Here is a 26,734-nt window from a genome sequence, read left to right as displayed (position 1 = left end):
TTCTGATCATTCTATTTACTGTTAGAAACTCTGCTCAGACATCTAGCAATGGGAATGTCTGCCTGTAGTTAAGAATGAAGCTCTAAACAGCAGATATGAAATAGATATGTTGCCTTAGAGGTCTTCTGAGAGAGCAGTTAGCTAACAAGCTGTTGTTCAATTTGATTTCATTTGTTTGTTTTTGATTAATATATGCTGACCCTTGGGTCCAAGACAGTCTTCAGAGAAAAGACTTAGAAATTTTCACTGCCAGAATCTAGGCACAAATTTTGGTGAAAAAAAAAACTGAGATTCTCACTATCAGTCTCATGAATACTGTAACTTCACCACTCCTTTTTTGTCCTCCACCTCAATTTCAAGTTTCGTTGTTTCCACCATTTTTGATTCTGGAGCTTCTGTGAAACAACAGAATGGATTTCTGGTTGTTGTTTGTTATTTTTTGTTTCATTTTTGCAGGGGTCTGTCTGTTTTCAGTACCTGTCAGGAGAGGGAGATGTCTAAGTATTCCTTCCTTAGATATTTAAAGACCTTTCTCTCATTAATGCTCAGCCTTAGCCCTACTAGCATAGTGTCAAACAACTCTAACTGATACTCTTTTCTAGTATTCTACAAAAACACAGCTGTTTACTGCTTATCAATCAACCTAAGTTTGGTTGGCCTCCATGATGCAAAATCACTTACTGCTCCTATATCAGCCTTCTCTCCTACATGTTCTCTGGCCCAGGTTTGCAGAGGTCTTTGATAATACTAATTTCGAAACACTAATGTTCTGTTTCTTCTCTCTGTATTAAGAAGTCTATGGACAAATAATGTAGGACAAAACAAGTCACAAAAGGGTGCACATGATACTCCTTTTTGTTGTTGCCACAGCTTTGTAATTAATTCAACAATATTTATTAAGCTCAAACATAGCACATTGGTTTAAAGCTTCAAAGAGACTTTAGTATGCTTAAACTCTGTATCTTTTCTTTATTTTAAATTGTGTTGATATTGGTACCCTCTCACAGAACTGTGAGAATAAAATGAGTGAAGACATTAATGAATTTGCCTGATAACTAGTAACCCCTTAATAAATGTTAGTCATACTATTAATAAATTAGCCATTGTTAATATTACTGTGACTCAGGAATATTACTGCAGGGGATGTAATGAGAAGCAAAATATAAACAGGTCTTCGTTCCAATTAAGAAGTAATGGTTTTACCATTTGGGGACATGGAGACTATAACTGGTTACAGATTTCAGACTGGAAAAGGGCAAAACCACCACATTTCCAGGATGATGTTGCCAGAGACAGAAGCTACTTCTCATACATGCAAACAATAGCAGGTATTGTACATTCAATGTTTTCTCTGTACTAAGTAGTTTTCATAATCATCCCACTGAATCCTCAACAACTCACAAATTACACACTAACGTTTATATTTTATGAGTAAGGAAATTAAAGCTCAAAGCAGTTTTCTCAAGGTCAAGACAAGTGATAGACTTGGGATTCCACCCAAGATTGCTACCAGAACCTGATCACGGGACCACACATCACACCGGGCCTTATTATACATAGCTAGTGAGTAGCTAATGCTTATTCTTTACTAAAGGAAAGTAATGGAACTAAGTGACTGATATTTTGATCTGAACATGTTTATTGGATTCTTTTCCCTGGACATAGGAGATAGTAAGTCTTTACAAGGTGCCATGAAAAGGGAACAGTTCATCTAAAATAGAGAGATGTAGGGATGGAAACCCACTGACAAACTGCCTAATATGGTCTCAGGAAGACTGAGCAAGGATTATCACTATGTACCTTTATACTTTGGCACAAAATAGACTTCTGAAATTAGGTATTGATGCTTGAATTCTCCCCCCTTTTCAAAATTATACTTTAATGTTTGTTTTGAATGAAATTCTGTTGGCTACAAGCACACATTGCTAGAACATACACTTTGGATATTTTCCTCAAGTGTGGCCTTATAAGGTTAGGCAAAGGGAATCCTCCAGGTTTCTTAGGATGCTCGTCGTGGGGAGCTTATGGTCCTTATACCTACTGTCCTTCATTAGCCTGAATGTGGATGTTTGGCAGGGCATGCTGAGCTGAAGGGGAGACAGGCAGCAGCTTGGACATTTCAGAAAGAAGCCTAGGAGACATTTCAAAAGTCTGTAAAGAAAGATTTCCCAGGTGTCACAATGACCGCAGTTGTCTACCTTGCTCTTAGAGTATTGTCCTCATGACCGTCACACCAAGCATTGCTTATTCATCGAGCTTCTGACCAAGTCACAGGATTCTGATCATGAATTATTGTATCATTTTAACAACAGAAATTCAATTAACTTAAAGTTCTTAAGTCTCTTCATGTGCCTGGTTCTTGTTTGAAAGTGGTGCTGACTTTTTTAAAATTATTATTTTTTAATATTTCTTTACAGTCCAGACTTACCCCCCTCCCGGTCCACCCTCCAACTGTTCCACATCCCACACCTCCTCCACCCTAGGGCCACCCCCCCAACCCCTGTCTCCAAGAGGATCTCCCCAGCCCAGCCCATCAGACCTCCCCACTCCCTGGAGCCTCAAGTCTCTTGAGGGTTAGGTGCATCTTCTCTCACTGAGGCCAGACTCGGGAGTCCTCTGCTGTATATTTGTTGGGGGCCTCATCTCAGCTGGTGTATGCTGCCTGTTTGGTGGCTCCATGTCTGAGAGATCTAGGAGGTCCAGGTTAGTTGAGACTGCTGGTTTTCCGATGGGGTCGCCCTCCTCCATAACTTCTTCCAGCCTTTCCATAATTCAACCACAGGAGTCAGCAGCTTCTCTCCGTTGGTTGGGTGTAAATATCTGCATCCTACTCTTTCAGCTGCTTGTTGGTCTTCTCAGAGGACAGCCATGCTAGCCTCCTATATGCACTCACACAACAGTATCAGTAACAGTGTCAGGCCGTGGGATCTCCCCTTGAGATGGATTCCAAGTTGGGCCGGTCACTGGACCTTCTTTTCCTCAGGCTCTTTTCTAATTTTGTCCCCGCAGTTCTTTCAGACAGGAACAATTGTGGGTCAGAGTTTTTGACTATGGGATGGCAATCCTATCTCTCCACTTGATGCCCTGTCTTTCTACTGGAGGTGGACCTTACAAGTTCCCTCTCCCCACTGTAGGGCATTTCATCTAAGGTCTCTCTCCTTTTGAGTTATGAGGTTCTCTCACCTCCCAGGTCTCTGGTACATTCTAGAGGGTCTCCCCACATCCTACCTCCCAAGTTTACCTGTTTCCATTCCTTCTGCTGGCCCTCAGGGCTTCAGTCCTTTCCCCCCAATACCTGATCATGCTTTCCTCTTCCCCTCTCTGTCCCCTTTCCCACCCAGATCCCTCCTCCCCTCCTGTTTATTGCTTTCTTCTCCCTCCCAAGTAGGATTGAGGCATCCTCACTTGGGCCCTTTAGTTTGTAAGCCTTTTTGAGTTTTGTGGATTGTATCCTTGGTATTCTGTACTTTCTTTTGGCTAATAGCCACTTATCAGTTAATGCATACCATGTGTGTTCTTTTTTGACAGGGTTACCTCACTCACAATGATATTTTCTAGTTCCATCCATTTACCTGCTAAACTCATGATGTCCTTGTTCTTAATAGTTGAGTAGTACTCCATTATGTAAATGTACTACATTTTCTGTATCCATTCTTCTGTTATGGGACATCTGGGTTTTTTTCTAGCTTCTGGCTATTACAAATAAGGCTGCTATGAACATAGGGGAACATGGTGCTGCAATTTATTTTATTCAAATAATGATTGTTTGAAGAAGGAGGTTTTAATGTACACTTCTGAAGACCAAGTGATGACAATCAACTTTATTCCAGCATAAACTGCTGAAAACAATTTAGATAGCACCGCTCTTTACTGTGACCTTATTCTCATTTTTAAAGATTCTTAAAAGCTTAGAATAGAGTTATTTAAAGTCATGAAACAAAAACCAGTGTTATGTTTCACTTACCATTTATTCTTTTTTTTTTCTTTTCTTTTTTTCGGAGCTGGGGACCGAACCCAGGGCCTTGTGCTTGCTAGGCAAGCGCTCTACCACTGAGCTAAATCCCCAACCCCTTACCATTTATTCTTAATTCAATTATTCAGATTTGGATCTACACAGTAAGCAAAAAGAATAGCACAAATAATTAATGTTTTTTTTCCTTCTGGACTGTGAGGTCAACAAAGTCATCTGTCTGTCAGTTATTCCTGCCCATTCTGTCTTGCTTCTTGTCTTAGTCAGTTTTCTGTCCCTGTGACAAAACATTATGAGCAAGGAAGCTTATAGAAGAAAATATTTAATGGACCTTACAGTATAATAAGATGGTGAGTTTATGACTATCATGGCAGGGAGCATGGCAACAGGCTTACATCTGATCCCCAATGTGGAGAGATACATAGATAGATAGATAGATAGATAGATAGATAGATAGATGGACGGACGGACGGACGGACAGACAGACAGACAGACAGACAGACAGACAGATAGATAGATAGATAGATAGATAGATAGATAGATACGTAGGTAGGTAGGTAGGCCAAAAGTAGTAAACCACCTTCTCCAAAAAGATCACATCTACTTCAACAAGGACACACCTCCTAATTCTTCCCAAACACTTCCACCAATTTAGGACCAAATATTTAAATTTGAGCCTATGGGGGGCATTCTCATTCAAACCACCACACTTTTTAAAACTGTTTTAGTGAGAAGTGAGGATAGGGCTACAGAGCATGTTCAGATATCCCTTGTTTCTTCCTCTACTTATTTTCACTACTTGCTACAAATACTAGCAAGAGAACTAGCTAGAGAACTACTTGCTAGAGAACTTTTGTGATTGATACCAATAGATCATGCTTTGGACTTCGGACTTATGTATGTGAAGGGCAAAACCATTGTTAAGGAGCTAAATGGGTGAAACAGACCCAAGCTTTCCTATGGAATGTGGGCCAGGGTGACAGCTCCTTGTTTGTAATTGCATACGGCTTGTAAACTTTTTTCTCGGCTTCAAGCCCCTTCTCCATTACACCTTTGTGGCTATGAGAGCACTTACAGCAGCAGCCCCGCTCCGTGTGTGTGTGTGTGTGTGTGTGTGTGTGTGTGTGTGTGTGTCTGTCTGTCTGTCTGTCTGTCTGTCTGTCTGTCAGAAATGAAAGAGGTGAGAAAAATCCCAATCTTCAAGTTTCAGTAATCATAGGGAGTTGCTGTCAGCCAGTTCTACCAGTCGGTCTACCTAAGATCACAGAGGCCAGCAGAAAACAGTGTCATGTGTCATCTCAGAACAGAAGTGTTTTTTAAGAGTTTCGATTTTTTTCCATCATAGAGAGATATGGTCTCTTTCCCAGAAGGCTCGATGCCTGTCACAACAGAACACAGTGTTCTTCTCTGCTTTCAGGGGGTTGCTGCACTGTGGGGATTTAAAAACTAGTTTTTATTTTACTATTATTGATTTTGGACTCTGCCTTCTTTCCTTCACCTTTTCTCATAGCCTACCAATATCTAGGAAAGTAGTTGGGCTCTTGCAGGCATTCTAAAGGCAAGAACTGTCCACAAAAGTCAGGATAGGGGATTATTGAAAACTTGTAAAGTGACCTGTGTATGTTCGTTCACTAAGAAGGAATATCCTGTTTTGATGTATTTCTAACGTGTTTCTGAAGAGTGCGTATTGGGATTGGATAGTGGAAAGAGTTCACTGAGACAGAATTCAGGAGGCTGAAACTCAGCAGTCTAACAAGCTGGAGGAAGATATAGCTATTTAGAAAAAGGAGGGGTACTTATTGTATGTGGAATGGGGGTATGTTGAAATATAGCATTCAAGTAATGTTAATGACATGAGCAATTGGCTATTTGAGTCTGGACTACAGGACAGAGGTCTGAACTGGAATCTTAAATCTGAGAGTTATAGGGTAGATATGCTATTTCAATTAATAAAATTAAAAGTGGCTATGTAAGGAGAGAGTGTAGATAGACAGGAAGCTAAAGACCTGAGTTTGGGGCACTCTAATATGAAGAGAACAGAAAGCTAAATAAGAACCCATATTTAGGCCAAAAAATATTTACTTGCTAATTTTAGTCTCTTGACTAAGCTAAAAGTCAAAAACTTTTAGAGGAGATCCAAACCAGAAGGGACTATAGCTAATGTTTTTTTTTTTCAAGAAGACTAATCCAAGATATAAGAGTCCAATTTTATGTTTGAATAAGTAAACTTGTCAGATAGCCTAGCTCCTCTGGATCTTCCTTTTCTAACTATAAAGATACCTAATCAAATGTTATAAAAGGTTATGATAACCATAATTCTGTATTATCATTTATGTATGGTAAAGTATGACTCACCCAGACATTCTTTCCTTAGGAATAGTCTATTGCTTTTACAACTTTTAGATATATTAGAATCTCCTCAAGGTTGTTCACAAACCCCAAATTAGCACCTCAATTTGTTACTATGAGTTTGGTGATGCTAATATGTAGTCATGGTTGACCCGCCATATTTTATGAAAACAAGGCATGGCGCTATCCTGCTAGCTATGCACCTCTCTGCATATTGACTTGCATTTTTTTTTTTTTTTTGGAGCTGGGGACCGAACCCAGGGCCTTGCGCTTGCTAGGCAAGCGCTCTACCACTGAGCTAAATCCCCAACCCCTTGACTTGCATTTTTAATACTAACAATTCAGTTAACTGTTAAGTGTTTTTGTTTTTTCCCTCACACATGAAGCTTCTCACAGAAGTTTAGCTCTGTAGACGTTAGGATATAAAACTTGTGAGTAATCAGCTTCCCTCAAAGCTTGGTAAAAACGATATGATCATAAACTTCTTGACTTCCATACTTGATTTGAAATGCGATAGGAAACTATGTGGCCATGGCTGTAGGGGGGCTGCAGAGTAGTGGGGGCTGTTTGTTCTCTTCACCTTTTATGATAAAAATACAAGAGTTATTCCAAAAATAACTTACAATGAATAGTACATCAGGCATGGTATACAAATACCAATGCCTTCGGAATGATTTTGTAGCAGGCATAGACATTCGATTTTCTGTAGCCTACCTATTGATATATGGTGGTTTCTCCAAAGAGTTTTGCCACTTTCCTAGACAATTGGATGTAGGATTTGTTGATTTAAACTCAAGTCATCTAGTATGTGAATATGCATTTAAAACTATCCTAGTGGCCATTTTCTCTGAGGAGTATGTGTCTAATAGACTAGGCATTTTGGACAAAGACAGGGAGACATGACACAGACAAGGATTGTGGTGACCAATTATTTACAAACTTGTCATATATACCTACCACTCTAGTAATGCAAGGGAGTGATTTTATCATGCATAGCACACCAATAATTTTCCTGGTAAATTTCCCCGGAACTCCCCTTGTCTAGTTTCATGCTTGGTTTTTAGTGCTCTTTTTAAATCCTAAATCACATTTTTTAGTTGAGTAGCATAAACATATACTGTATATGACTTGGTTTGCTCGTAAAATTGTCATATTTGATATATTTAAAGATGTTAGGGCCTTGGGGGAAAACAGAAAAATTCAGGGAAGAAACCAAGCAAGTCCTCAGAAATATTTCCCCCCTCTGGGTCTTCAGAGCTCTGCTCCATTCAGACGTGTGGCACATAATAATGAAGAGAAGCTTGGAATATACTCTAAAATTGCTCTAGGGTGAGTAGGGCTCAAGATAATTGTAATTTTTAAAAATAGGTTTCACCGTTGTTTGGAACCATCTACAATTCAATTTACTTTATCGCACAAGCCATGAGTAATGCTCTGAAAGAAAATGGACAGGCTAGCGCTGCCAGCCTGACTCGGCATTCCAGAAACATGCAGTTCTATGGATTCAACCAGTTGATAAGGACAGACTCAAATGGAAATGGAATTTCTGAATACGTAATCCTGGACACCAATGGGAAAGAATGGGAACTCCGTGGCACCTACACTGTGGACATGGAAACTGAACTGCTAAGGTTCAGAGGGACCCCCATTCATTTCCCAGGTGGCAGGCCTACTAGCGCAGATGCAAAATGCTGGTTTGCACAAGGGAAGATCTGCCAAGGAGGTAAGGAGTGGGAAATGACTGGTCATCAATTTAGTTCATCGTGGGCTATAGGGATGCTTCTTTAAGACAAGGTATATTTTAATATTGAAGCACTCATAGAAGGGTAGACATCTGTATTTCAGGTTGTACAAACATCTTGGCACCTTATCTTCTTCACTTAAAAATAATCAGAGCCACAAGAGGCACTTTCTAGTCTTAAAGATTCCTTCACAGTTTAAAAGCTAACCGATCACTGGTTCTGAAAGAGGCCTCAATCTTTTCCAAAGACATTACTTTAATGAAAGGAAAACATTTTCCTCCCTTGACTTTAGTTGCCTGTGACCTGTGGTTGCTATCCTCTACCAGAAAGATCACCTGTATATCTTACTTCTGTCTGTCAGTCAGATCCTACAAGAATGCCATATTTACACCATCTCCTCACTGAACTGCCTACCATTTCATTAAAATTCTTTGCCTTACAGCTGAGCACAAAATCACCTTTTACTTGTTGCTCATGTAGAGGTTGCAGCTCCCCATTCTCTGAATGTATTACACTGCTCCTCGAGGGTAGGGACCACAGTTAGTGATTCTGATGTGCCTCAGCAGTCCAGCAATTTGATTGGCTGGTAGGTCTCTCCTAGCTTTTGGAAGAGGTAAACTTCATCAAATCTCTGACAGCCAGTGCTTACCTTTAGAAGTACCCATGTTATTCTGACTTAAGTACCTGCCTATACATTTCCAAAAATATGTACACTTATTTGAACTAAGGTTTGACTCTGATTTTACGTTAACATGACACATCCAACTGCCTCTTCACTCACATCATCAAATATTTTCTCTTGAAATATTTGCAGTCTATTTTAACATTTAGATTTCATGAGACCAACTTATATGCTTATGAAAGCACTAATTGTCATAAATTGCCCCTACCTCACTCTTGAAGGACAAGTATTATGTAATTCATGAGGTATTGGACTCAGATTAAGAAGGGCTTTTATTATAGAAAACATAACACTTACCCTTCACAGGTAAGCTACCACACCTATTCTCAAGAATGTTATTGCTTTCCTACATAAATGAATGCACTCAGAGTTTTCCGTTTTTTTCTTCCAATGAAAACACCCTGGTCAGCTTTAATTCAAGAGATTCATTATTGTCAGAGTGGTGAGTGGGTTTGCTTCAGAACAGTGAAATTGCTTTCTTGTCCATAAAGTCAACAAGACAGACTATGTTGTAGGAAAAAAAAATGGAATTAGGTTAGGTACATCTGGCTTGATTTTAGAGTCACCAGAAAGCATGAGGAGTCTCTCTATAGTGTGCTTAATTTACTGCTTTTTCTGTTTTAATGTTGTTCTTTTTCTTCTCTCTCTCTCTGAGCAGGTATTGACCCTGCCTTAGCCATGATGGTCTGCTTTGCTTTGCTTCTAGCCTTGCTGTCTATCAATGGATTTGCTTACTTTATCAGGTACTTTTTTGGGTTCTTTTTGTATATACAAAATAGAAGTCGACAACAGCCTTGTTAATATTGATTTCCAGGAAATCATGCTTCAGTACAATTGCCCCATTATATGACCCACTGCTTTTCTTTTCCACAGTGGTTTACCATCCCTACTGGTCCCATTTAAGACTGAAATGTTTTTATGATGCTAAGAAAAACTTTCACAGTTGTACTGTCAGTGGTGATGTTGCCTATGAGTAGATCAATATGATGGTGAGACAAGAGAACAGGATTTTAAGCCTTTCTACTATTGTTTAAATATGCCACACCTTCTCCATGAATTGGTATGGTAGCAGATGGAGTTGGAATACTGTACTTTAGACTTTTGAAACTCTTTGCATAGCGGTGCTAAGTCATATATCTGGTCCTGCCTCATCGTTTAGTGTGTAAGGGCAATTGTTGCGAAGTCTGAAGATTTGAGTTTGAGTCCTATGACCCACAATGGTGAAACAAGAGGATCAACCCCCACAAATTGTCCTCTGACCAACAAATGCACGCTGTGGCACATGTGAGCTCCTCTTTCCTCCTCACCGTGCACACACATAGGATACATACAAATACTTTCGAAGGTGTAGAGAGAATAGCTTAGTGGATAAGATTGGGTACTGAGTAGCTCTCAGCACCCACGTCAGGTAGCTCAACACTGCCTGTAATTCCAGTAACAGGAAATGTGATGCCTTCTTCTGGCTTCTGCAGGCAGTGCACTCATGCAGGTACCCATATGTACATACACACACACATAATTAAAAATAAAGAAGTAAAAGTGAATAAAGCACTTACCTCGGTATGTGATTTTATAGTAGTTACTCAATAGATGGAAAAACATAAACCGTTAGTAGACTTCTCCTGGTAATTGCTGAGAAGCCAGGATCTTCATTTGGACACCCATGCTTCTAGTCCACTGTATTGCAATCCGCACTTTTACTGTTCTTCTTTCTTAGATTAAACATCACCCTCTTCATTCGTCAACATCATAGTCATCACTAAGTCTGTCTTCCACCCTCAAATCCCTTAACAGGTGGTCCTCTAATTTGATGACCTGTTTTCAAGACTGGTCTGAATGTGACATGCTGCCAAATAATTTAATATTCATTCAACATCCTTAGATATTCAGCAACAATAGATGACCAATAATACCCGCACCCGCACCCAAGGAGATTTTAGGAGTCACAGGCTCTTTCTACTCACTATTTAACCATTTCATGTCAAGGTAAAAATGGACTCAGAGTCAGCTGCTTCTATTCCTAATCAAATGATAATTCTTGCTTGTCTTTTAAACAGAATGGATTGGCACTCTGGGTTTTGAGTGAATTCAACCCATTAGTCATTAGGAAGAGAAGGGAAAAAAGAAAAAAAGTGGGCCCACAAAGGTGGGGGACTTGTTTGGAGCTTTGGAGCGGAAGGGCAAAGAAGACTGAAGAGGGACATGATTGGAGAGGGACATGATTAGAGAGGAAAATGATTGGAGAGGAAAATGAGTTTGAGACAATTGGTACTTCAAGTGGTCACAGAAAACTGAGAGATGAGAGAGTGGCACATCATTTCCCAGAGTCACTTGGTCCTTGGTTCCTCACCTAACAAAGCATAAAAGATGTGCCCTCTTCGCTGCCTTTCTCTCTCTCTCTCTCTGCCCACCACGGCTGCAATCAGAAGAGCCAAGCAGCTGATGAGTTTCTGTAATAGATGATTACTTGCAGGAGAGTGACTCTCTGTTCCTTCCTTTTTTTGTGTGTTTTGATTGTTTAAGGTTTTTTTTTTTCCAGAAAAAGAAAGACGTGAAAAGAACCTAACTGCTCCAAAACAAAGGATCCTTTGAACTTCTCTTTTTTACTTACTCCTCGAACCAGATTGCATTGTCTTTCTGTAAAGCTCTGCTGAGCTTTCTGATACTAATGATGATAATGATGATAATGAGTCCTGATACTTCCCTAGTGCTTCCTGCTTTTCAGAGCACTTTCACATACATTATCTCATTTGATTTTCAAAACAACTCTCTACGGCAGGGAATATAAGGAGAGTTATTCAGCTAGACAGGAGGCATTGAGGCAGGAAGGGGTTAAATGATTTATACAAGGTCACCTGCACCTGGCTAATTAATGACAGAATCAGTACTGTACCCCTCCCTCCCAAACTGGGAGTCTAATTTGCTTTCTACTAGACTGTATTGCGAAGTACAATTATTTTCACAGGTGTGCCTGTTTTAATGTGTAGACAATTTTCTACACATATGAAACTGATAAGTTAGGGAGTGATATTTTACTTTGCCAAAAATTCATGTGCTCTACCCAAGAAGTCACTATAGGATTCTTTTAATTTTCACTGTTGGGTAGCAGCTCCCACCAGACAATGAGAAACACATTGTTTGTTTCCAAACTAGTGACATCACCAAGACAATTGGGTTGCTGGTACTTAAAGTCACAGTGATGTTATAGATGTCTCCTCAGACCAGTTTGGTAAAGCATTTTGATTCACTAGTTGGTTCTCTCACCCTGGCTCTTGCAATGAACACATTGCAGTATTGAATAATGGAAAAAGAAAGACAGAGAAAAGCCTGTGAGCAGACCAAGAAAGAAACAGGGGAGAGGGAGAGGGAGAGGGAGAGGGAGAGGGAGAGGGAGAGGGAGAGGGAGGGGGAGGGGGAGAGGGAGAGGGAGGGGGAGGGGGAGGGGGAGGGGGAGGGGGAGGGAGAGGGAGAGGGAGAGGGAGAGGGAGAGGGGGAGGGGGAGGGGGAGGGGGAGGGGGAGGGGGAGGGGGAGGGAGAGGGAGAGGGAGAGGGAGAGGGAGAGGGAGAGGGAGAGGGAGACGGGGGAGATAGGAGGCAGAAACGAAAGAAAGAGACAGTGGGGAGGAGAAAGAGAAAGAGGTGGAGGGTGACAGACAGACAGACAGACAGACAGACAAAGGTTCCTTCCTGATCTTAAGTTGCCTAAGTTGCCTGGTAGACCTACCTGACTGTGTGAGGTAAACATCATACACTCCCATACCTCTACTGATTTGTGTTAAATAATTATATTGCCTGCAAATTAATGGGCATGTTTAGAGAGACTCGTGTTTAAACTGTGTCTGTGTAATGCTCAGACAACAGACTAATTCAGTAAAAGGGGAAAAAAACCCAGCCAGCCCACTTGTATAGAATCATGTAGACAAAGCAAACCACTGACTGATTTTTTTCCCCCACTTTTCAACCTGTTGCTTTGGCAACGCGCGCCTGCAACTTCGTGAGACAAGTGGTCTTATGGGCAGAAATCTGGGCCTACAGCCAGGGGCCAAGGATTCCAGTTCCAGCTCTGCCTAAGGCTAGGGAATCTCACACAGTTTTCATTGTTTTGCTTTGTTTCCTTAATGTGTTTTTGTTTATAAACTGGGGATCAATGACTTTGGCTCCAAGATTATTAGGATGTGTAGGGTGAATAAGGCATATGCAGAACTCCTTAAAATGAGCTGGAGGAGCTTGGAATGTGCCCCTGATGTGAGATCACTATTTTATTAGTCTGGGATCCCTATACGTTACCCTTGATTCTTTTTTAGATACCACTTCAATAATATTTTCATGTGCGTAAATCTTGTCTTTGTAAATTGTGATAACTAAGTTTGTTGCTATAGATATTATGGTAAAGATCCATGTAATGTGATGCATATATTTCATTCATAATGTGTACCTATAGCTATACCTCTATTAAAACCAAGCATCAGCATCCCCTCCCTGACGTCTTATTTCATATTTGTTTCAGGCGACGTATAAATAAAATCCAGTTGATTAAAGGACCCAACAGAATCCTGCTGACTTTGGAAGATGTGACATTTATTAACCCCCACTTTGGCAGTAAGGTAAGTAGCTCCCTTTCTGGCTGTATTGTCTCATGTCATAGGCAGAAGCTACAGGTTAGCATCGAATGCATGCCATTTATTACTTTCAATTATGACTTGCTGTAAGAGTAAAATCTATGAGCTGCAGAGATTAAAGGCTAGGCTATCACAACCGACAGTCTAAGAGGAAAATACATACTGTATTTGGAACACTTGCCAGAAAGAGGAAGACAATCTCACACGAGCCTGCTCATGTGTACAATTAGGAGAATGGACTAATGGTCACCAGAAGGTCAGAAGCGTAGAAGACAGGGAAATAGTCAGATATTAGATAAATGGTACCAAAATACAGTTAGACAGGAGGAATAAATTCCAGCATCCTATAGAACACTTGGGTGACTGTAATTTACAACTTCTTGCATAATTGACAAAGAAAAAGAAAGAAGATGGACAAAGGAATGTAAAGTTTATTTACATAAAGAAATGATAAAGGGGACTAGACCTATGGCTGAGCACTTGAAAGCTGTATTGTGCTTGCAGAGGACCTGAATTTATTCCCCAGCACCCAAGGCCAGTGGCTTACCTATAACTCTAGCTCCAGTGGGTCCAACACCCTCTTTGAGCCTCCTCAGGCACCTATATGCGTGTAGCAGGTACACATACACCTATACACCAATTCACAAAATAAAAATACATTTAAAAAAAAGAAATGTTTTATATATATAATTTAAGAATATCAAAATACTAATAACTCTCATTTTTCAGCATGTATTATGTACACATATCAATTATTCAGTTTTATACCCTGATATATGTATCAATATTAATTGTTAATTATAATTACATATATAGTTCGTGATATATCTCAGATAATGATGACTTAGAACTGTTTCGAATGTGAATACAATCCACTCTGGGCAAGAGTTTAGCTTTGACTTCCTATAACCCCTTTTAGATAAATTTTACATTAGCCTCTCACACCCAACACAGTGCTTTTACTAGTAAATGTACTAATAAAAGTTTGGAGAAACATAGTTCAACTCATCAAAGAGGGTTGAGTTACATGAGAGTACAGGTTGTATTTGTGTTATAGTAGGTAGTCTGTGTAAGGATCTGCTACTGTGTCTGGGATGCATTTTGTGAGATTATATATATATATACATATATATATACATATATATACATATATATATATGTGTGTGTGTGTGTGTGTGTGTGTGTGTGTGTGTGTGTGTGTGTGTGTATCTTCCTTACCTCCTAGGGCATTACAGTCAAGTTGAAGACAATGAAATCTTGCAAGGAAACCAATACGTGCCAAATTGTACAAATGAACCGGAAATAGAATAGGACTTTAGAAAAGTCAGATCAATAGAAGGAGCCTTTCAGAGAACCATATCCAAAGCTGAGTCTTAAAAGAATGGAAGGTAGAATTTGTCTATGTCACAGATTACAGACTACTTATCAATCACTTTTCTTTGACCCTCCCAGGAGAAATTAGTAGTAAGCTTTGAAATTGCAAATAGAAAAACTGAACTTATAAGCTTTTTAAAAACTTGGCTTGTAAGTGTTGGTATTTATTACAGAAGGGTGATTGCAAGCTAACACTGTTGTGTGATATACTGCAAAGTAATTAGAATAGGGGGTTTTGAATATTCTCATCACAAAGAAATGATAAATGTTTGAGATGATAGGCAGCTTAATTACCCAGATTTGAGCAATATGCAATGTATGTAACATAGCATCATAATGTATCCCACAAACCTATATAAGTATTATGTATCAATATATATTTTAAAAAGTTGGGATTGGTCAAAATTTGGTTATTGGTTATTGGTTTTTGGATTATTATTATTATTAGTAGTAGTAGTAGTATTAAAGACTAACTTTCTGTGGTTTGATACAGTTTCCATCCTGTTTTTCTATTGTCTTCCTAGCCCTGAGGGATACCCTAGGCAGAGGAAACAGCCTAAAGAGAAGCATAGAAAAGAAAGCATGTGCGGGACAATTTTGCTAAGAGAGCTGGTGTGTTGCCTTATGCTAACCTCTTTGGTTGCAATAATGATATTGATCTTCGCATAGTTTGTAGTGGTGGCAAGATGTAGAAAGAGGATACAAGAAGCATCATATTGTTTCAATTTACTACACCAGATTTGAGAACTTAGCTATCATGGTTGCAAACTGCTCAGTTCCTTAAAAATGATCCTAAAACTTACATTGAATTTGTTGGCTATGTGAGGAATGGAATTGTGTGGTAATGTCCTGTATGGTCAGTCAAATGAATTGATGAGCTATTTAATTCATTTCCCACTGAAAATCATCTGGATTAAATCCTTAGATGATTTTGTTAGGTGAATATCACCTTCCTAGATATGTACTGATGAAAGACAAAACTATCATTGTGGCTGTATTCTATACCCACGCCCCGAAACACACTAATAATTGGTTTCTGTTTTTTGAAACTACCAGAGGTGACTAGCAGTTATGGTGGGGGAGTCACTCTGGGTCTTCCACTCAGTATTCTTTGTATGGAATTTCCCAACTGAATCAGACATAAAAGCCAAAGCTCTGAGGCAATATCAATCTATAACTTGATACCAAGACAAAATAATTCAGTCCGGTGGTCAAAAATATTTTATCTAGAAATGTGATCACTGATAAAGTCTTGTGAAAAGGGAATTAAATGTGCTGAAGTCTTGATCAAAAGATAAAAACCTGTTCTCAAACCTCCTATTAATTTGGTATTATTCATGTCAACCTGACAGTTCCTGATAGCTGCCTGGATGTTGGGCTGTAAAGTAGCAAAAACAGTAAATATATCCAATTATGGACTAAGTTGGTCTTTCCAATGCATAGACCTTGTATTAGCCTAGTGAAATCTACTAATATTTAAACTCGCCTGTGCTGCAAAATTGTGCCAGCACTTGGAAAACGCCACAAAGAGCACACTAGTGCTACTGTCAGACAGACAGATTGCCTAGGGTCTGAGACAGTGCTCATGATGACAGGTCATTTCATCTATGCATACCTTTTGACCCTGAAGAGAATAAAAACATCATTGCGATTCTTAGTATAAAAATGAAAAGACATCAAATATCAATAGCCCTAAGGGACGTTGGTGCTTGTTTGCTTGTTTAAGTGTTTTGGTCTAAGTGGAAAAGAATGGCATTACCCAAGCAGAAGAACATAGCTCTCTGTCCATTTTAGGGATTTGGCTTCTCTCAAAGATTCGGAGTGGAACAGATAGGGGAAGCATATATTTTGCTTAATTGCTCTGCAGTCACAAACTTGCAGCTGGCTGTGTTTAATCAGTCAAGAAACCAAGCCAAGAATTCCATCCAAAAGGAATGTCTGAAAGTGTAAACTCTTTGAGAATACAGAAATGATTCAGTCTAGAAAAATTGGCAGGTCAGGAGAAGGCAGGTCAGAAAAGGAAGATTTTATAAGGAAGTGAAGCTGAAATCCAAGTGTATGTGGATTTTGGCAGAATTTATCATTTTCTCCCTTGCCCTTTATAGAGAGGGCTGTGTCTTAATATATATCTACGTGCTCTTGCTGAGACGCGAAAATAAGAGAAGTAGATGGCTCCCTGGCCTTGCTTTCTTTGAGGGAGTGCAGGTTGATGAAGAGGTTATGTGAGGAGTCAGGTCTTACATGTTGCCCAAGTCTTGAGCTGTTAACATTTCAGAACATTTTCTTCGGACTTGGTGTGGAAAAGAACTTAAGTCAAGATTAAAGCAACCAGTTGATCAAAGACCATTGTAATCACAGCATCAGAAATGATTTAAGATTAACTCTTATTGGCAAGCAAGTCTGATAAAAAGCATGATGTGGTAAGAGCACAGGATAGGGATGTATAACAACCAGATCTTTGCTCAAGCCCTTTATTCTTTAGCTGTCTGTTTCATCCTTATAAAAAGAGAGAATATTGGTGGTATTGCCTATAACCTTGGTCCTGGAAGGCAGGGGCAGGAGGACTGTGTTCTTAAGGCCATTCTGTAATACATGATAGAGTCTTTGTGAGACTGTCTGAAAATAATGAAAACACTACCGTGACTACTAGTAATAAAAGTAATTAATGATAAATGAGTCAGTGGGTGATATTAGTGTTGGGCGAGGGTCCTTGCCTAGATAATAATGAGGGTATCTAATTCTTTATATTCATTACAATCCTTTTAAAAGACATTTACAGAAATATAGAGAATACTATTGAGGTACCTGTTGACTTACTCCATCTTCACATAAATTATATCTCCCGGCTTACTTGGGGGCATGGAAGCTTATCTTTAAAGGTTAACACAGATTGCAGGGAACTCTCTTCATTTTGTCTTTCAAGTGGGAAGCTTGCATCTCCCTCTTTCGGAATATGTATCCAAGTAAAATCAAGGAGTAAAGGATCTGACCTACTTCAGTCTCGAACTTATCATGGCCTAAAACCCATTTACTACATTTCTTCTTAATTGCTCTGTGGGAGGTCTTCCGTCAGAAAGAACATTGGTATTTGGCAGAGTAGAATAAAAAGGAGCCAGTATTTGGAGTCACGATCTGGAATTATTCCCTAGTTCTATTTTTTAAAGTTTTGCTTTCTCTACACTCACAGTTCTCTTCACTAAATCATTGAGTAGATAATTTTTGGAAATTAATTTCACCTTTGGGGTCTAAATGTCAAGTCTAAAAAAGAGAATTCCATGTCAAATTAACAACAGTAATATTCTTCTTTGTGTAACATGTCCATAATTCGAATTTTTCTAGAAACCAGGAATGATACATTGCACACCTGTAAATCCAGCTCTTGAGAAGCTGAGACAGGAAGATTATGAGTTCTAAACCAGCTAGGACCACACAGTGAGACCCTGTCTCAAAAACAAAACCAAAAAACCCCACCAAAAACAAAACAAAACAAAAAAACCAACCAAACAAAAACCAAACCAAAAACCAACCAGCCAAACGAGCAACCAATCAACAAGTAACAATTTAGGTACTGAGAGGGTTGTATTTATACATTGAGGAATGTATAGCTATATAAATAGATGTATTTATATATATGTATATCCTTCTGTGCATATATATATATATATATACACACACATATTAGCAACTAAAGAAATAGGGACTATGAATTTGAAAAGAGCAATTGGGGATGCAAAGGAAGGGGTTGGAGGGAGAAAAAGGAAGGAGAGAAATGATGGAATTATATTTATTTTCAAACAATAAAAACAAGAAAGTTATCTGGGACTTAAAATGGGAAGTTCACCTTTCCTTGATGGTATATAGGATTTAAGTAAGATTCCAATGGCATCCTTAAAAGAGGTTCTGAATGATTAGAATGAATTAGTTTCAAATAATGACAATTTTGTTCAACCCTTTTCCCCCTAATCTTTTCACAGAGAGGAAGCCGTGCCAGTGTAAGCTTCCAGATTATCTCAGAAGTTCAAAGTGGGAGGTCTCCAAGGCTGTCATTTTCTTCAGGTAGTTTAACTCCAGCTACTTATGAGAACTCCAACATAGCAATCTACCAGGTAAGACAGCTGGAGTATTCTTTAATCTGCAGCTTTCTCAGTTTTAAAATGAGGCTGCCATTGAAGAGTCTTCAGGTGAAAATATTGAGGCTTTTCCCCCCTGCAAGTTTTTCTGTCTGCATCCATTTACAAGCTTGTTTGATGTTTTTGGCAGTGATCTCCCCCCCCCCCAACTCATCTTCTTACTTGAAACTTCATTAATACTTCAACTTGGTGCATTTACTAGGTTTGTGTGTAAAAGACTTGAGATGCAAGTAGCTAAAATGTGCCAATCATCTCTCAGCACTCTATGTAACAGAAGAAATGAATCTCTGAGTTACTTTTTGGGTTTGAGATGTCCAGAGACACAGATACGTGGGGTAGTGTTTGGAGGTAATAGTCAAAGTCTGGTTGCTTTTCCTTTACGTTTGTCTGGTGACACTGAAACATTAAAAATCCTTTCCTTTTAGTCACCTGTACTATCTTTAGGACTAACAGGTTACTTTCTGCTTTACAAAATAGAAATCCCCTTTGAAGTTTCTGTCTTTCAAGATTGAAACTTCAATAGGGAGGTCACCTCCTCGCTATTGTTCTTAGATATTGGAATTTGGCAACCAGAACAAATCTTGCATCTCTTGTAAAGATGAGCTGTTTCTTCTCAGCAGGCAAGAGTTAAGCAGACAGTAAGGAGGAAACTCTACCGTCCTTCTGTCCCTCCTAGCTGAGGCTTTCCCAGTGTGGTTTCCTTGTGTTTGAAGACAATCCTGAGAAGCAGTAGACACTTTCATTGTGAATAGTAAATGGAAAGAAAATCTAAAACAGGGAAGAATTTACAGTGCTGACTGCAATGGATTTTTCCAAGGGAATATTTTCCTCTATCAAATAAATAATTCACAGGGGGTTTCCTAGGGATTGAACATATTACCCTCCAAACTTTAGGTGTTAAATTTTAATGACCAGCACGATGACATTTAGAAGAGCTTGAGATTTTCAGTGAAAAAGTGAGACTCAGACAAATATGTGTTTTTCTCTCCATTATGGATCCTAGATTTTATAAATATATAAGCCATATATAGAGATATTTGACATGAATGTACAAGAAAGACTGGGGGAAGGGAGGAGACTACTGGGAGAGAGGGGAAGAAGTAGGGTATGGGGACCTGAATGTGGTACAGAATATTCTCAAAAGAACTCTTTAGGAAACCTTCACTGTGTACAATAAATATCTGTCAATAAAGTGAGATGAGTTATTTAAAGGGATAAAATCAATGTGAGTAAAGCCCTTACAAATAAAACTTCATACAATGGCCCACTTGCCTTTCTGCCTTCCACTATGTCACAACATAATGTTTCTCTACTTTAAAGGATGTGACACCACCATCTTGCACATAGACAACAGCTCTCACTCAACAACTGAACCTACTGTCCCTTGATCTTAAACTTTTCACTCTCTAGAACTTTGATGAATAAATTCCTGTTTTTTTTAAATAAATTGCCCAATTTCACAAGTGTACTACCCAGGCCTGCATACTGAATTAGCCTAGCATATGGTCTTTCAGTATACCTGAGGGTTTTATCTTAATTTGAAGCAAAAAACCTCTGGATTTTACCATAATTTAATGAAAATGAAAAAGGGGATTTGTTTCCAAGTGAGCTTGGGGTTCTAATGAATCTTCTTTCTGAAAACCTAAAGGTGAAAATGATTGGATAGCTTTGGAATGTCAAACAGAATGAATTTAGACCTTTACAGTTGCAATTCGCCATTAAGATTCTGAAATGAATATTAATGACTTTTGATTTTCATTTACCAAATTAGAAGTTGAAATGAGTTCTTAATTCTGAGGGCTCATTAAAAAAATTATGCCCAGACTCTCATTCTCACCAATTGGGTCTTGTTGGTATTCAGCTCGTAGGAACCTGTAACCAGGCACTGATACATTTTTAAGTCCAACGATGTGCTTTTGATATGTGTAGCAAGGTGTGGCAATTGCTAGACAGAAATGCCTCTAAGGCCACATCTGGCATGGGTCTGCCATGATTCTCTGACTCAGTGGACAAATTTATGTGTTGGATCATAGTGTGCTTTATTTGGTTGGATTACAAGGTTACAGTGTAGAATTGAGAAAGATTAAAAAAAAAAAAACTTGTTACTGGCCTTGAAGATCTTGTCAGATACTTCTGTGTTTTGGAAGTTGAAAAGAGAGCTAGCTAGATTGCTTTTTTATAATTGGCTGCTGCTCAGTCAATTCCTGAGCTGGGATCTTTTTTTTTTTTTATTAACTTGAGTATTTCTTATATACATTTCGAGTGTTATTCCCTTTCCCGGTTTACGGGCAAACATCCCCCTCCCCCCTCCCCTTCCTTATGGGTGTTCCCCTCCCAACCCTCCCACCATTGCCGCCCTCCCCCCACCAGTCTAGTTCACTGGGGGTTCAGTCTTAGCAGGACCCAGGGCTTCCCCTTCCACTGGGAGCTGGGATCTTTTAAAAAATATTTTATTTATTTATTTTAATGTGTATGGGGTGTTTTACCTGCATGTGCATCTGCACCACCTGTGCATGGCCTTAGAGTACAGAAGTGAATGTTGGATTCCCTGGTACTGGAGTTATAAATAGTTCTGAGCTGCCATGTGGGTGCTGGGATTTGAACCTTGGTCCTCTGGAAGAATAACTAGTACTCTTAACCTCTGAACTACCTCTCTAGCCCCAGAAGGGTGTTAATAACAATAACACCACACAGTGAAGTCAATATTAGACTAAGAATAAAGTGTAAAGGAAGAAAGACAAATGTTCATAACTGCCTGGCTAGGGTTCAAGAGGTTTCTAAGATGGAGTATAAATCAATTGAATAAGAATAAGATAGTATTGGTCGCTCTTGGATTTCTGATGGGGTTGAAAGTCCACTTATAGTCTCATAGCCAACAAGTCTAATTAGCACTGAAAGAATATATTTGAGAAGGTAGTTTTCAGATAGTATACAAGCTAATCAGGAAACAAAATTTGGGTTTATAAGCCTTTTTAAAGTTAGGATAGATAACAGAGTGTTCTATTTAATTGACAAAATGATGGACTGGGTGTTAAATGTATCTTATACCTTATAAATTACAGAATGGTAATAGCTGTGCTCAATTTATATCTGAGATACAAGAGCCTTTTAATTGGAAATAACAGCAGCAGCAACAACAACAACAACAAAAACAACAACAACGTCATCCAGCAGCTTTCTCAAATGCTCCTTTATTAGAAATTGTACCACCATCAGTAGATTCTGTTTCAATAAGTCAGATTCCCAATACTTGTTCTATAGCCAAGCATGATGATACATACTTGTAATCCCAACACTTGTGAGACTAGGTAAGGAGGATTGTTACAAGGATGGGCTGAGCTACATCATCATTACCAAACAAGTAAAAGCTGCATAGTGCTACCCTCTTTTGGGGAGATGACTCAGTAAATTGCTTCCCACAGAAGCATCAAGACTTTGTTTAATCCTCTAGAACCATTCAAAAAATAAGTATAACAGTGTGTGTTTATAATCCCAGCACTGAGGAGGTAGAGACAGGTAGATATCCCTGGGACTTTCTGGCTGGCCAGTTTCGTTTGCAACCTTATATTCAGTGAGAGATCCTTTCACAAAAAATAAGGCAGAGAGCAACTGACAAAGAGATACAACTTCAATTTCTGGCCTCTACATGCACATGGACTTCCCTTACATGAAAACACACATACATGCATGAGCGCGCGTGCGCACACACACACACACACACACACACACACACACACACACACACACACACTTAAAACCAAAGAAAGAAGGAAACAATCCCAACCAACCAATCAAATGAGACAGAGAATTGTTCCTGGGAGTCCTGGAATTCCCAGATAAGATGCTAACTAGCCAAAGATGGGTGTTTCTAGGTGGTTCTCTAAATTGTCCTACAAAGACACATATATGTATTCTAATTCGTGTACAGATATATAGCCTTCCATAGATACCTTTTGAATACAGGCAGGAGAGCCAGATGAGCTGACCATTGGGGAGAAAACAACAACAGCAGATGATCTGCTCTAATAACCATAGTCTGTGGGACTGGAGAGATGAGGTAGGAAGCGATGCAATCTTGACTCAAATCATGGACAAGTCCCTGAATTCAGTTCATCTTCTGCTTCATTTTTTGATACCTTTCAACTCTCAGCCTCACCCTACGGGCTCCTGCTTGGCTCTCCTTTCTCTATGCACTTGTTTATCTTTCTCTGAGCTTTTGCTTTTTCCTCCTTCCTGTAACACTTAACCTCTTTCTTTCCCCCCAGCCATGGTCTCTCATCACAGAAGTATAGGTCAGTAAAGTTAAAAAGCCTTTATAAATTACCAGGTAAATGTGATTAGAAAGGCCGGGAAGGTGAAGACAAGGCCAGTTAAATGGATATGCTAAGGCTAGAAGCCGAGTCATGCTTAAGACCTTGCTCTCTTGTTTAAGCTAATTCACAATGGCCTTACTGAAAAACAGATAGACTTTAAATTACTTCAGAAAACTTTCCCAAGTAGAATTTGATGTTTCTTTTTCTTAATTAAAAAGCAAGTGATAAGTGGAATATTTTATCATTCTGTTTTAAGAGACCAAAACAAAGCTATTTAGCCCGTGTGTGGTGAGGATAAAACTGCCCATTTCCTCCTTCTCCCTCATTTTTCATGAGTGAAGATGCACACGGACTCAGTAAAAATTTCCTTATGGAGTATGTGAGAGAGTTAAAATTTAAACAACCAAATCCTCCAAACACAGGAAGCCTGACAGAGAAAAAGAGGAGTGGACTGGGCTTGGAAAGATATTGGTGTAGTTTTAGCTCTTGGGTTCTTTATGGACATATGAGACTGAGTCAGGTGTACATAAGACCCTTTCCAGTTCTCAAATTTAATAATTTGACAGGAAAAACCCATTGTTAGCTATCATGGCATGAGTAGACCAAATAGAAGGCCAACCTATGTCTCTGATTAAACTCCACTAAGGAGGTATCATGTATAATCTACAAGGTGGTCAGAGCAGACATACACCATATGAGGACATCACATTCACACTGACATGTTCTAACTCAAATGTGAGTTGTACAGAAGGAGATGCAGGCATTCTGGTTTCCCAGACTAGTTTTGGGTGGGGTGTCAAGCTTCACATCTGTCTATACCATCTACACCACAATTACCTATTCATTATGCACATTACTCAGTTATTATTTTGAGTATACTTCTGAAATTCCTTTAAGTTGTGTTTTTCTTGGAACCCAGAGCAAAGTTTCTTTCTTCCACCCTGATAGCACCACTCTACCCCTCCTAAAAGAGGCTTCCCTTGGCAGGGAGAGCTTGGTGATATGCAGAATGCACACACTACCATTGAGATGTGCTCCCTCGTGACCAGGGTGTTGTGTGAGTAAATGCGAGTGTGGAACATGCATGCTTGTAAAAAGCACATGCATTTAGGCTGCTGCCCCAAAACAGAGTGCACAATTATATACTCAAAAAATTACCCTGGTCTTTTTACACCTGAGGGAAAACATCATTATCTAATTAGCACTATGGTGCCATAGCAGCTGGTAGTTACTAAGGGCCAAGTGACAGTTGCCAGAAAGCTGAGAAAGCTCTTTCATCCACCAGTGTATATTCTCCATTGTCTCATTTTGAAGAATTCCAGTTAGACTTTTGTTCTATCGGCTTAAGGCTTAACCTTTGATGGCTGTAAAGGATAAAATCCTTTGTAAAAATAAAACTGTTAATCTCATGGCAGGTCCTCTTGACTTCTGTGAATGAGTTTTAGATCTCTGCCTGAGAGCAGAATTTGATAAGAGAGGCTTAGTGTGAGGTCAGTGGAAAGGCTGTGAATGAAGGGAGCATCGTAGAGATAAGGCAAGGGAAAAGGCTGGACAGTAGGTTGCAAGCTTGAACATGGATTAGAGATACAAAGAAGAGTCTATAACATTCACACCGCAGGTCCCTTTCCTACACCTTACAATTACTTAGGTGTTCTGTGGAACTCAATTATTTGGTGCCTCTGAACAGTTCCCAGCTGACCCTGATGCAGCTGGTCCGGGGTCACACTTTGACCATTCTGGTACAGCCAACCACCAATGCTACGGTGCCTTGCTAAGCTTCATGGGCAAGGAGCTTGCCTCTCCTAGATTGTCCAGCTCTGCAAGGTCTCCTAGAGTCATTTCCTAGTTGAACGGGGCTTTGAACTCCTTGCCTAGGAGAGGCTTTGTAACAGAGTGCGGGGGAGTTACTGAGATGCCTATAGCTACCATTACCCTTTGCCTCTGACAGCTTTCCAGATGAGCTGCGATAGCTGGGTATATTCCTAGGTTACACATTCCTATTTTCACAATTCGATAGCACAGAGCTCTCTGCTTTATTATCTCTACTTGGTGACAAGTAGGTGCAGCCGGAAATGAAATCTCCAGGCTATAGGTAATAGACGTGCAGGCACTTTGAAAACCAGGGAGCACAGTGTAAGACATTACCATTATCACAGAGAAAAAGGAATCTCTATTTATATTGCTTTTAATTTTTTTTTTTGGTTGGACAGAACTAAGTAGGTCTTGATGACCGATGACTCCTTGAGGCTATGCATGCAGAAGAAAATTATCAGGTGCCTGCAGTGAACCGAAGGAAGACAATGAAATAATTGAGTTTGAATTGACAGCGACCATAGAAATTGTAGTTTTGTGTTTCAAAAGTTAAGAATCAATGCTAATTACTTAGATTTGATCTTTACACATGTATCAAATTATCACACTCTCCCCACAGACATTGAAACTCAAAAAGATAAAATGATTACAAATGGGAAAAGTTGGGAATGGACTTTTGAAAGGGTCTAGATGACCTCTTACTATGGCGGCACATGTATGAATCAAAATAAAAAATGTTTAATCTACATTTAAATCAGTCAGTTCAGGTTTAATGTGGGAGAGAGGCCCCACGTCCAGCCCCATGGTCTGTCACAAGAAAGCAGAATGAATCAAGGTAAATGCTGCAAACCTTCCTGGTACTCCATCTCCTGCCTTACATCTCCTACTACAGGCGCCTCAAGGCAGTGGAAATTGCAATCACAGATATCGCCATTAATCGAAGCAAGCTGTGTGCTACATCACTTAGCTATGGATAACTGAAATGACCTGACCCTTTCTGCGGTTAGTTAAGGAAGTCGTTTCAGAGTGGTATCCATGCATTTCCTGGGATCTGTATCCCTGTGGGTTGTTTTCCTGCTCGCCGTACTTTGATACTTTTAACTTTAACTTCTTTGCGTGAGTTCATTTCAACTTAGAATACAGAGTTTCCATGGGGTAGGGGATGGGGAAGGAGAAAAAGACATCGGTTCTTATTGGTATTCTTACTCTTAGTCTTTTATGTGGGAGAGACCTTGCTCTGGCTGCTCACGACTGCATCTCATCAGCTTTCTTTCCCTTTTCTTTCCAGGGTGACTGGGTATGGCTGAAAAAGTTCCCTCCTGGAGATTTTGGGGACATTAAGTCTATCAAATCAAGTGCAAGTGATGTGTTTGAAATGGTATGAGAACCCCTCATTTATATATATTCCCATTGAAATAAATTTCTTTCTTCCAGGAACTGCCAGTAGGTAGGAGACAGTCTTACAAACCTAGAGCAAGTACATAGTTGTTATTGTGAGATTGGTACAATCCTGTGACACAGTGGCAAAGTCATGAAAATGAAAGACGCTTACTCTGAATCAAAGAAGGAGCTTCCTTAACTTGAGCCCCGAGCCTTCACGTTTCTGTTTGCAAAATGTCTGTTTACTACGTTCCCTTCTATGCTGGGAAGAGAATTAAGAGACAATATATACAATACTTCTTGCAAATTCCTGGCTTATAACTTCTTTATAAAATGATGCCTATTAAGGTAATTATCAACTAA

General features: G+C 39.5%; 1 protein-coding gene across 1 annotated transcript in view; it reads left to right on the top strand.

The window, feature by feature from the left end:
* Gucy2f (guanylate cyclase 2F) overlaps positions 1-26,734 on the top strand; it is a 97,835-nt gene that overhangs the window by 27,132 nt on the left and 43,969 nt on the right. The window contains exons 4-8 of the mRNA NM_053831.2: positions 7,688-8,042; positions 9,402-9,486; positions 13,251-13,347; positions 18,711-18,842; positions 26,280-26,369. Coding sequence (NP_446283.1) covers positions 7,688-8,042; positions 9,402-9,486; positions 13,251-13,347; positions 18,711-18,842; positions 26,280-26,369 — 759 coding nt within the window. The remainder of the gene's footprint in view (positions 1-7,687; positions 8,043-9,401; positions 9,487-13,250; positions 13,348-18,710; positions 18,843-26,279; positions 26,370-26,734) is intronic.

The sequence above is a fragment of the Rattus norvegicus genome, chromosome X (genome assembly GCF_036323735.1).
Source record: "Rattus norvegicus strain BN/NHsdMcwi chromosome X, GRCr8, whole genome shotgun sequence".
In the NCBI taxonomy this organism is placed as follows: domain Eukaryota; kingdom Metazoa; phylum Chordata; class Mammalia; order Rodentia; family Muridae; genus Rattus; species Rattus norvegicus.
This window is presented reverse-complemented; position numbering and strand designations above follow the sequence as displayed.